Here is a 13494-nt window from a genome sequence, read left to right on the forward strand (position 1 = left end):
TTTTGAGAAAAGTGTGGTTACATAGTTACTCATTCTATCAAAACTTGTCACTTGCTTGACATTTGATGCTAAAATTCATCTGTCAATACATAGCAAAGAAGATTGATTCAGGGCCACATAAGTGGTTTACTATTTTACCTTTCCCCTGCAATTGTATTATAGTTAAAATGTGATGTATTTATGTGTAATATCGATCCATAGGTTGATTGATACAAACCAACCATCAGATCTGGTTGCTTCACATTTTAGTGGTGTGTTTGTGTTATGCCTCTTAATGTTGATTATCCTTAAGGTAATAGAAGGGAATATGATTTATTAAATTTATCAGAAAAATATAAACACAATTTAAAAGAAAAAGTTAGCATCTAGTGCTACTGTGTCCCACAGGTTCTTCTACATTGACCCACACTACCTCCACTGGTGAGTTAGAGGAGCATAACAGGACTGCCACTGGTGCTATTGCTGTTGCTAGCACATCTGCAGATGTTACTGTATCCAGTGTTACAGCTGTCACCATCCATAGACTTTCCGAGGAACAGCGAGTGCAAGTTACGAATCTCAGAAATGCAGGTCTGGACCCCAACACGTCCAAGGACGGGCTCCCTCCTCATCCAGCAGATACACAGAGTACAAGGAGAAGACCAAGAAATGCTGAACAGATAGAAAGAACTAAAGAACTTGCAGTTGTTACTCATAGAGGTATTGGACGTTATTTTCCTTGTGCCCATTTAGTTACAGCCAGAGCTATATTTTGGTAATGATTTCTAATTAAGAGAATGAACTGAAAAACAGACAAGACGTAGGAAGGGAAAGACAGTTCAAAGTAGTAGCTGAAATATATAGATATCACTGCCAAAACTTGAGTAATATGAAGGCATAAAAATTAAAATACACAACAAATCGAAGTGCAATGGAAATGTTAAAAGGGGTGGGGGTAAAAGCAGAGAGAAAAGAGTGCATGGAAAAAGTAGTAAAAACAAGTACTAAATACCTACTGTTTACTACATACCAGTTAGGAGATTAAGATAACATGAAAATAAAATAGCCAGTTTCTGTTAATAAGTGCACATATTTACACATTGATGATTTATCCTATGTAGTAATTTTTAGTATTTGCATGAGATATTGTTGTTATATGAATAAATGCTAATTAATGATTGAGAAAATAGATAATTTGATTGGGAAAAATGGAAACGTTATGTCTGATGATTGTTTTGCGTAGCTTACTCTTCTATTTCTAAATTACCTATTCCCTGACCCAGGTTATTGCACTGAGAACAGATTCTCATTTTGAAAAGGTAACAGCTATTTATTGAGTTTATAGCTCCAAATTTAAATATTACTTAACTTCATAATTTAAATTTTAGACAAAAAATACCATAAAGCTAAATTATATACTGGTAATTTTCTAGTCATTTAATATTAGCCTTCCTACCTTACAGAAAATTAGGGAAAGTAGCAAGCATATTTTACTGTTTCTTGGTAGCAAGTTTCATTTAGCAGTTTAGGGCAAAAAAATCAATGTAGTGCCAAAAAATAAGTGCATTTCATTAATAGCAATATCTGCATCAATGGAAATATTAATTGAACATATTTTAAATCCAAATATCTACTCCAACTCTGTTTCCAACTCATTATCCTATATTTTCTAAAGTAGTTATGGTTTATGTGGTATGGTGGGCATGGTTTTTGCAGAGCATGCCATAAATAATAAAAAAAAACATTCATTGCTCCCCAAATTTCTAAATTGCAGTTGGCTGACATCAAAGCAGTATTGTTATTAAAAATAATGTCAGCTTAAAATAATTTCCACATGTATGAAATTCCTACTGTGTACCTTGCTCTGATCTATGGGAAATAAAGTGAACTATTATATGAGCTCTTCCTTTAAGAGATGGAGATAGAGTAGAGGTCATAGAGAAGGCCATCTCGGTGATACAAGGAAGAGTTTCTGAAGCTTATGGCTGATAACGACACTCAAGAAGTTATAGGCTATGCAGGCAGTGAGTCACTTAATCAACATTTTACATAATCACTAGACATAATATAAAACTAATTGCTTAATCTAGATATTTTAGAGATAAAATAATTATTTTTCATCTATTATAGTCTCCACAATGTAGTCAGAATTCCCTTTTAAAAATGAATGATTCATCATATCACTCCACTGTGTTAAGGCTTCCAGTGGTTTCCCAATGATCTTAAGAATAAAATCAAGACTCGGTGACAACCCACAGGAAACTCATGACCTGGCTTTGGTCCACATCTCTGAATTTGTCTCATGTAACTCTCACAGTCTCAGTCTCTCTCTCTCTCTCTCTCTCTCTCTCTCTCTCTCACTCTTTGCCAAACAGAATCTTTTTTTTTTTTAATTTGTCAAACTTCACCATGTTCTTCTCTACCTTAAGCTAGTTTCAGAATGTATCCCTTCTTTCTTGCAATCAGGTCATTCTAATTTCTTTTCCAAGTTTTAGCTTAAATTGTCACCTCCATGAAGTTCAGGTTTTTCTGGTATTACTCACTGTTATATCCCGGACTTTCGATCAGCAGCCCTAGACTTGTCCTGTAAGAGTTAAGTTCTTTGCGTTAAGGAGTAGATGGGTCTTGTTCGTGTTTCATTCCTAGACTTTAACTTCTGACACATGGACATATTTAGATATTTGCTATACTAATGAATAACTATCTGTAATTTCACCTCACTTAAAAGATATAAAATTATATTCCACTATAATCAAATATTTGCATATTTCAGAATTAATGATAACTACTTCATTTTTTCACAGTTATAAAAAAGACCAGCATTTTTTGATCCCTGTTAAAGGCAACAACATTTTCATTAACCCACAATAATACATTGCTTTTATTATATTAACACTTCAACCTGGATATAAATGCCTTGCCTGTAGCTCTTATACATTGATGAAGTCAAAAGAAATTTATAATTAAATATGAGAACTCTATAGTTAATGGATTTCATATGAATAAATATCAGTGTAATAAAATGGGTATTATTTTACTGAAATTAATTACTCTGTGACAGGAGGTCACAGCAGCATCGGTGCCTTTGATGTCTGAGAGCCCATACTGTCACGCCTTGTGTGATAATTTAATATTTTCATCACTTTTTGCTATTCACACTGCAGTTAAACTTTTATTTTATGGTGTTTTTAATCATTACTAATTTCTTATTTATTATTAATAGCCTGAGGCAAAGTACTTATAGTTTCCATCAATGTCACTAAGAACAAAAAGAAGACCTGGGCACTGAAGTGGCAAATAGTATTCGTACTTGTGTGTGAGTGTGGGCTCAAAATCTATGTGTTAATTTATGGTGCATTACATCTTAATCACTATAACTAGTTAGGTTATTATAAATAACAGCTGCTCCATTATTAATCTGAAAAACTTAGAATATCTATTAAAGATAGTTTCAATTCTCTGTATGGTACCGCAACTAATTTTCTTATTGTACTAGAGTTAGAACAATACCAAATCAATTTAAATTATCTTCTTAAAGAATTTTTTTTTTGCTTTCTACTTGTTCTCAGTAAAAGAACACCATTTTTTATTTTCACCATTTAGAGTCTTTTGACACTGGAATAAAAAGAAGCAAAAAGGGAATGAAAATACTAATAAATAATATTGTTTTAGATCTTCTTTGAACTGTGTATTGTCCCCACACTGCAGTTTCCCAGATTAGTGCCCAGTAGTTCTCGGAACAAGAATTCAATTTCTATTGACTCGATTTTAGTCTACTTTGCCACCTACTGTGAGTAAGATCCTGGGCAGGTCACAGAATTATTTATTGGAAGTCAATTTCCATATCTGCAAAATAGTATCATAGTTCATACAACATTATGATTATTAAGATGATTAAACATGTGTAATTGGGTGGAAGTGTCAAACATTTGGGTAGTTCCTTCCAACTGAATGGAAAAACCAGAACGCCCACCATCTCTGTTTAGTTTTGAGGTCAGAGACCAGGCTGAGACTCCACTCTGCCCCCTGTTAGCTATGTGATCTTGAACAAAACCGGGCACTCACAAAGCTGCACGTTCTTAGTAACCAAGGATACCTGCCTCAAGGGGGTTGTGTGAAAAAATGTAGCACAGATGCTGACTTGTGTTCAAAAAATAGCAGCTGTTCTTAATTTTATTATTATTTACTAAATATGTTTAACTGGCTTTGAGCATGACAATGTACTGGGCAGTTAGGGCTGTAACAATGCACAATGCAGGCGATGCCATCCAGTAGTCTGTATGGCATTTCAAAAGAGTAGTTACAAATTTATTCTGGGAAACACTGTCTTATCAGTATTTTTCAAATAGTACCAAAGTAAAGTAGGATGATTACCTCTAAATATAAAAGTGAAGGAAGGCTTCAGAGAGGATATTTAAACTAATTCTTGAAAGGTGAATAAAGTGTTAAACTAGCAAGTTGTGTTTCTATCACTCAGACGCATTCAAAATGTTGGTAGATACTAGTGCTGAATAGAAATACGATGAGTCTATATCAAACTAAAGGAAGTGTTCAACTGTCCTTAAAGGAAGATTTATATTCGTATAAATAAACCTAAAAAAATATGTTTTTAGTTTATAAACTATCCTTATGTTTAAAATTAGATAACATAATATCTAGTGATATTTAAATTTTTATCAGAATAGTTTGTTGCCTTACAATATGCCTTTCATAGTAATAAATATGGAATTATTTGTTAATATTAACATAAATGCTTTTCTCAAAAAGTCCTAAGTCCATTAGTTCAATATATAACACTAAGATATCAATATTTCAACTCAAAGGTGTCTTAAAATAGCAGGTATTATGTGATGATATGATTTAAAAACTGTAAGTGCCCTATATTACTAAATTTATATATCTTAGAATTAGATGCAGTCTTTCAGATCATCTAATGTAACACCATTATTCTGTAAGGAATATTATGGTCTGGCAGAGCCTTATGAAGACTTGGCCATCATATTGCTGGACTACTAGTATTCATTCACTCTTTTATGTATTCAAAATTCACAGGATCCAAGGTATGCAAAGCTTGTATTAGGTTAAATTAAGGCTAAAGTAACACAGATGATGAGCACAGTTGGGTTTTCTTCCTCAGGAAGGTTATAGTCATACCATCTCAAAAATAATCATTAATGTGTGTTTTACTTCAAAAAATTATTTTAGCATTGTTTATCTTGTGTATTGTAATAGAGTGACATTTCTTTCTTTTTCCTTTTCTTTTATTTTTTAATGTGTGGACAAATTCTGTCAACTGTTAATGAACAGTCTTGGTAGTTTCTGTTTTCAAGTAAAAATGTGGACATATTCTCTAAGAAAGTATATATATAAATTCTTTTTAAAATTGTGCTTTGTGGTAGGAACTTAACTAGATGACTGTAACATCTGTGGTGTTCAATACATGTTATGCATGATCATTTATAGCCCTTGCTGCTGTTTGTTCTTACACAGTGTAGTCAGTCCTTCCATACTGACTGTACCCTGTTTCATAGTTTGCCTTTCAATAGTGCTAACAGGGTTTTAATTTAATTTATGAAGTAACATGAAATTATGTTTAACTGAAATTGAATATGATATAGAGCCCCCACCCCCCACCAATAATGACATCTTAAAAGAAAGCCTACTTTTCCCTGGCTGATGTGGCTCAGTGGATTGAGTACTGGCCTGCGAACCAAAGGGTCGCTGGTTCGATTCCCAGTCAGGGCACTTGCCTGGACTGTGGGCCAGATCCCCGGTTGGGAGGTTGGGAGTGCGAGAAAGGCAACCACACCTTGATGTTTCTCTCCCTCTCTTCCTCTTTTCCTTCCTCTCTCTCTAAAATAAATAAATAAATCTTTTTACAAAATTTTAAAAAAGAAAGCCCATTTTAATCAGTTTTTAAATAGAACTTTTTATTATTTTCAGGTAAGAATGGTAATTCATCATAAAACCATTAATTTTACATCAGTGACTTTAAAGCAAACAAAATCAAGGTTGTTGTGTTTTTCATTTTTTATCATAAGTAATTTTTTGAGCAAGCTCATCTGCACTTTTACATTGCTCAGCAAAAAAGGGGAGACAGCCGCCTATCAGACACAGGTCTACACTTCATTCACAGTGTATTTCAGAAGGGAAATTTTATAATATGTGTAACTTTGTTGAAAAAACTAGGCTGTAATGTGAAAAAATCTCTACTTCGTGAAAATAACAGTTTTGGGGGGGTCTACTATGTGCTTTTCATGAATAGGCTATCTGGCTACATGTAAAATATATTTTAATATTTTTAATTGTTTGCAAGCAACTGATACTGTGTTGCAAAATTCTATTAATACTTTCATAGAGTATTAATCTGTAAATCCAAACCATCTTCTTTTAAATCTTCATAAGAACTATCACCATGGGGAAGTTAATTTATGGATGGCTGCTTAATGCATACTGATATATGTCTATCAGGTATCAGGATTTTATTGAACATGGTATCTTTGTGCTAAGCATGTGATGAATTCAAAAGAAGTATAAAATATGGTCTCTGTTTTGAAAGGAAAAAGCAATACAGAGATAATTTATTGGTCAATTTAAGAGAAAAATTGCTACAGCATGAGAATGACATGGAAGTAAGGATGAGTTATAGCTGTCTTCAACTGTGTGATATGTTGTTATATGTAAGAGAAATCAAACCTGTTCATAGTTGTAGAAGTTCGTGTACAGAACCACTGAAGATGCAAGTAATTTACTATAAAATACAATCTTCTCACATTGAGTTTGGTTCAAATATAGTAAATTCCTCAATCACTAATAAGATATTAAAGAATAATTTCATGGTAAAATGGGGTATTTAGAAAGCATCTAAACATCAAAGAGTGTCGTAATATGATTGTCACTGTACCTTCTAATCCTAAGTGTCTATGAAGCTATTCAGAGATATTGTTTATTAATAATGTATTCATTATCATACATTTTCTCTTGATGTTTGAGTTGACAGGCACATCATTATGGTTATCTATTTAGCATAGTGCCAACGTTAAAATTAACATAAAAGTGGCCCATGATACCACCAAGAAGGTTAGAGATTGATGCTCCTCTAATCCCAGTAAAGGAGAACTCCATCATGTACATTTTTAGCTCAGTGCCCTGTGACTATATATTTGCTTTAAATTCCCAAAACACTCCATTTGAACATCTAATTCTAGCGTGTCTTTCAGATACTGTCCTAGACAAGAGTTATTTTCTTTAAGACCTACCTATCTATCTTCCTTTCCTCCCTTTCTCCTTTCTCCCTCTCTTCCTTTTTCTTTGTCTCCATCCTTAATTTTCTTTCTTTTATTTTTTTCTCCTTCTTCCTTTCCTTCCTTTTCTTCCCTTCCTTATTTGTTTGTTTCTTCAGCAAACATTGGTTATTTACTTACATGAGAGGCTTTCTTCCAATATTTGACTATAAAACATTGAACAAAATTAAGTAGACCTTGCATAGTTGAGTTTATATTAATGTGGGGAGAAATGAACTACAAGTAAATAAACAGATAACTACCTGATGGAAGCAATATCTATGCCAAAAATTAAAATAGGTTACACAATGTATGAGTGACTACCTTAGTTTGCATGGCCAGGAAAAGCCTCTCTGAGAAGTTAAAATTTAAACTGAGACCTAAACAACAGGAAGAAGACAGCCATGCCAGGACTAGAGGAGAAAGCATATCAGACAGAGAGAAGAACTAGCTGGTATAAGCATGAGCTTTGCTTGGGGAAAAGCAAGCCTAGTGTGCCTGGATCTCAGTGGACGCGGAGAGCGTGGTGTTGAGGTGGATACTAGCAGACCATACAGGTAGACCATATAGCCCATATGTATCAGACCGTATGGGTAGGGTAAAGAGCTGTATGTTGATCTAAATGAGATAAGAAGGCTTTAGCAAGGAAGTGATATTGTCTAATGGAACTTTTTAAAAGAAGTCATTTTAGCAGGAGATTAAAGAAAAACTGACAAGTAAATAGAGGCAGGCAGACGAATTGGTCGAGTAGACAGAGGTGAAATGAAGAGTTGATAGGGGCTTGGAGTCTAAATCCAGGACTGTGCTTCTCTCAAACTGCAACGTGAACCCAAATCACCTGGCAGTCTTGCCAAAAGGCGGATTGTGACCTGATGGGGTTGGGGTGGAATCTTAAATTTTGCATTTATAACAAGATTGCAGGTGATGCTGATACACTGAGTAACAAGAACATAAATGAGGATGACTCACATGGAGAGAGCACTACCTGTCAAACAGTCCTGCTCCCTGTCCAGGGCCCATGAGAACTTGTTCTTTACTAGAATAAGCACAGTGTTGATAATCTGTCATAGCTATTATTCTAAAGCTAAGCTTTAATTCTGTAAGAGTGAGTTGAAAGGTAGGAAATTCCTGAGTGGAAGGGATATCTTAGGGCAGGAGGATTTCCTTGATGAACTTTAATGACAGTAATTAATTCTGTCATTCCTTAAGACAGAGCTGATGACAGTAGTTATGATTTCACTAAAAAGATAAGTGGATAGGTGAATAAATTATGAAAACACTCCTGTCAAATTTTAACTAATGTATTACTTTTAATTTTTACCCTAATTCTCTGTACCTTGAAATTATCTTTAAGTGTATTATCAAATAACAAGAAAAATATAGGTTTTAGTTTCCCTTTACTTACCATGTTTCAAATCTCTGAAAGACTACCTGGTGGATGGATACAAAATTTAGTAAAAGAGAAGCATACAAAAATTGGTTGCCAATTCAAAATATTTTATGATTGAATAATTAAGCATTACCTTTCATTTTGTATAAATGGTGAAACTGCATTCGATTGCTTGATTAAGTTCCCTCGTCCTCTATGAGACTAACAGATGTATTGATTTTCATGCATGTTCATCATAAGTAATAACTGAGTGAATAATTTATAACTTTAAAAAGTATCTGGCTTTATATGATTATTATAAGATACTCTATTAAATTAATTATTCCTTTTTCTGTAGGAACTTTGACACTGGTTAAGTAAATACATATTTACTATGTATTTATAAATTGACTATTGCATGCTTTATCCATACCTTTTTTCTGTTTTTACAGTTCTCATGACATTAACTAATTATATTATTTTATGAAAAATTATGTTCATTGTCAATATTTGGAGCAATTTCTAAATTCATGTCCTGAAATGTCCCAATCTATTATTTAAATACATAATTATTTATTGAACATCATCTTCATTTTATATTCTACTACCCCATTTTATCACATTTGTGAAATTGTCAATGCTATGTCATTCATCACAGTAAATATATTTTAATTCTAATTATTTTACACTTTGGGGAATAAATTGTTTTTAGAGAGAAAAGAAGAAGTGTTAGGATTTACTTGGAAACAGGTTTATATATGTTTAAAAGGTATAAGCTTAAAATAATCTGAATGAATGCCTGAAAAGCTTCATGACAATATTAAGCAATGACACTTTTATTTTTTTCACCAATGACAAATCTGTAGCTAACCATTTTAACATTGTTATTGAATGCTACTTCTCAAGCTGTGCTTCCAAGTTTTTCCTATATAGAAATTAAGAACTTCTAATGACCCGATGTTTTTCTTTTTCTCTGAGTAAATCTTAGGAAGTATATGTATTTTAATATTACCTGGAACCATCATTTTATAATGATGACCTTGTTTCATTAATGATATTTTTTTATTTTCAACCCCATTGTTATGCTTGCTAATAATCATTAATCAGATATCTTGGTAGCTTATTCATTGGTTTAATGTACTGCTTTTTATTTTTTATAGAATGGGTAAAAAAAAGGAAGATAATATTTACTGCAGTGAATTATAAGGGAAGGCTTACCTTTAAAGACAGGAAATGAAATCGGTTTTATGTATCACTGATTTTCCCGAATGGTTTCCATAGGTAATTATTTTACCTTTGAATCAGATAGTCACAGTGAATGTGATACTTCTGACTTCTACATCTTTTCCCTTTTTAAAATATTTTGAAGGGGCTAGACTTTCTATTTGTGATTAAAGTTAGTGCCAAAGCTGACTCCTCTGCTTTTTGGAGTTGAAGAAATGGTCCTGTGTCAGAGACATTTTTTATCTTGTTCAGAATTATTTCAGGGCATTTTCACCCACTTTTGCAACAAGCTGCTTCCCTCACGTGGAGTGTTCTAGAGCATATGGTTTCCCTGCTGTGCACACAGTGAAATCATACAATTAAGCTTTAAAATTTTAGAAATAGCAGCACCTTCCTATGTGGTAGAACAGCATGGTGTTAGGTTTGGGGTGCATTGCCTAGACTATTTTTCTCTTCATAATCACAACATTTGTATTCTAAGTCATGGACTGTAGTTTTTTAGTGTTGATACTTTATTTTTCTTTGTTTAAAATATCCTTCAAATGATGTTTCTTCATGATGCCGAATGGGATTAAAATGACAGAAATTCCTAGATAGTTTTGATCTAGAGCCCAAAGAGGTTAGAAAATTTTTTCTTTAGTAGGCTTACGTAAGGGGGAAATAAAGTTCATCAACTCTCCTGAACTTTCCCATTTTAAAGGAATGCAGGCAAACATAATTTACTAAAATGACTGTATGATGATTTGAATCTCATAAATCAGTTGGCTTTTGCTACACCTTTTTAATTCATTTGTTCACACTTGTAAGATAAAACATTAAGGGGCTTTAAGCCATGAGGTTAAACTCAGCACTGTCAGTAAATAATCATTTTTATTCATTATTAAATTCAGTTAATAAAGGTGGTTCTGCTCTATACTAAAGTAAACTGTTTTAAAATCAGATATTGTTGACTACTTAAAGTGTTGCATTATTAGCTTTGCCTTAAAAAGAGGAAATAAGGATAGGATGCACTAATCTCATCTATGTGCACCTGGGAATTCTGACTGAATATGTGGAAGGCTATTATGCACAGTCAGGTGGTGGTTTAGATGCCAGGACTGAAGTTTCAGAGTCAGTGAATGAACACATTTTACTAACATATGTATGAACTTGAGCAATTTACTTAGCCCTTCTCTATTTTATATCTATCTATAGGAAGGAGGGAAATAATCCCATTTTTAATAGACAGTTGGCATAGAGTACCTAAGCTTTAGAAACACAACCAATAAGGGATACTGTACCCTTGTGGCACTTTTACAACAAAAAATTAGTTATATAAAAATCTCATATGGTAAAAATAGGTAAAGAAATTAAGAAAATATTTAGCACAGAATTTTAAATATCTAGGTAGCTGATTTTCTTAGAAATAAAAATACATAGTTTAATGCAATGTTGATAGAGAATTATGGAAACAGCTAATATATACAGTTCTATTTAGTAACATTTATATTAATCTCATGTGTAAGTTATACCAAATTAATATGTAACTTTCAATTCGTCTCAGGTTTCTATTAGCCTCATACTTTTTTCTTGCCAGTTTTACCCTTCATTCAGTTACTAACTTCAATACAGCCAACTCACTTGCCTTGCCTTTCATTTACCTTATTCTTGTGAATTTTCTATTCTTCTCTGGGAGATAATTTCCAGAAAAGAGCAAAAATGGGTGATATAGTTCTTTAAAACATTCCCTAGGAAACAAGTAAACAACCAATGTTAGAATGATCAGCAGCAGCCACCCGTAATTTTACTTGGAGATAGTCTTTTGTAGATTGTAAGAGTTGTTACAGACAAATATTAAGAGATGCTACTTAATACAGTCCTGAACAATCAAATCTCTAATGATTTCCATGTACCAGTGGCATATCATCACAGACCATTGGGAAAAAATGGAAGCAGTGCTAATTCAACAAGGGTTTACTTACCAAAGAATTATTTCTAAATGAGCTCATGTAAAGTAATCACAAGGAAACATGTAATAAGCTAGAGTAGTAGCAGCCAGGCTATCACCATTTTCAACCCATTGGGGTGAGAGGAGAGAGACATTGAAAAGACAGGTGTATATAGTTGGCTGGCTTGAGAATAGCCTTCAGTTAAGGGTCCTAGTCAACACCAGTCAATATAATGATGAGAAACTGGAATAATCTTGATCTCACTTTCCTCCATCTTCCTGCATTCTTCAAGGTATAAGAGAGTCTGATTGATAGAGTCTAGTGCTTAACAAACTCAAATGTCCATAAGAATTACCTGGGGATCTTGTTAAGCCATGAATTCTAATGCAACAGCCTGGGGCGGGGCCTGATATTCCCCTTTTCTAACAAGCCCCCAGGTGATGCCAGTGCTGTTAGTGCAGGGCTGCAGTTACTGTAGCAGAATGTAGCCCATTCAGATCAACCTTCTGCACAAAGATCAAGGAGGAGACAGGGTCCGGGAAGGCAGGCAGACAATGTAGAACATGAGTTATGACACAACATATAGCCATGAATTTAGCAGTGTAGCCCTGCATTAAATACAGCTACCAGAGCCCATCTACACTTTTTAAAAAATAGAATCCAGGCAGTGATACCAAGACTTCTAGTGAAGAACTTGAATAAAATATGATAATCAGAAATCAGAAGGGATGAGAGAATATTGCCATGCATTAAAGTAATTTTTCTGGATTTTGTATCTAAAATTGTTTAGTGTACTAATGAAGTTTGTAAGGGAAGAATACATTCCATTGCACCAAATCTGATGCTGTTCATTAACTGCACCAGCTGGTCACCAGTATTGAAGCAGTTGCTTCTTTCCCAGTTAGTGTCACGCTAGAAGGTATTACAGTGTACATACGTGCTTTCTGACGTTGAAGGTAAAACAAGTCTGTGACATCAAATTACTTTATTTATTTTGAATAAGAATATTTAAAAATAGATCTTCAAGTATATTTTTGTTGTAGAGATCACTTGAGAAGTTTGAAAACCAGGGCCATCCTAAGCATCCATCCATACAAAAAGAGAATATTAATCATTTTTCACAATACATTTTATAGTCAAATTATCTTTGGTAAAATTAATTCATAAAAAGAAAACAGCAATTACAAATAAAACAGAAACTCATTTCCATTCAAAAGAATGATATATCAAAACAAAAAAGGGGTCAAAGGAAGTGAATGGAGGGGAACTTCATGTTTAATTGTAGAACCAAAGATACTAAAAGGTTTATTTGAAAGTGTCAGAAAATGAAGATTAAAAGTTAATTAAATTAAAGGCTGAGACCATCTTAAAATTGTTAAAAGTGTGAACCCTACTGATGGTAACCCTTGGCATGCAGTAATTTTATTTGCTAATTATAACAATCCATAAAGAGCCTATAAAAATTCCACATTTTTCATCCTGAGTTTTCAGAGCACACTACAACTTTAAGACCTGTTGCAGCATGCAGAGCATGTGGGCACATCTGCTGGTATCTATTTAAGTGTTATGAATTCCTGAATTTGTTGGAATTCTGGGAAGGAAGAAACCCCATATACAAACTTTAGAGTCTTTATTCAAATATTAGTTGTGTGATTTAAAACCAGTTATTAAGTACACCCACTTTTACTTAAATAAAAAGTTACAAAATTAA

The 13494-nt window shown here is 33.4% G+C and overlaps 1 protein-coding gene across 2 annotated transcripts in view; it reads left to right on the forward strand.

The window, feature by feature from the left end:
* The window catches only part of CSMD3 (CUB and Sushi multiple domains 3), an 885055-nt gene that overhangs the window by 332147 nt on the left and 539414 nt on the right, over positions 1-13494 (forward strand). The window contains exon 7 of one of the 2 annotated variants that reach the window (XM_024572155.3): positions 388-699. The exons of the other annotated variant lie outside the window; for it this stretch is intronic. Within the exon in view, the coding sequence (XP_024427923.2) occupies positions 388-699 (312 nt within the window). The remainder of the gene's footprint in view (positions 1-387; positions 700-13494) is intronic. 2 annotated transcript variants of the gene reach the window in all.

The sequence above is a fragment of the Desmodus rotundus genome, chromosome 8 (assembly GCF_022682495.2).
Source record: "Desmodus rotundus isolate HL8 chromosome 8, HLdesRot8A.1, whole genome shotgun sequence".
In the NCBI taxonomy this organism is placed as follows: domain Eukaryota; kingdom Metazoa; phylum Chordata; class Mammalia; order Chiroptera; family Phyllostomidae; genus Desmodus; species Desmodus rotundus.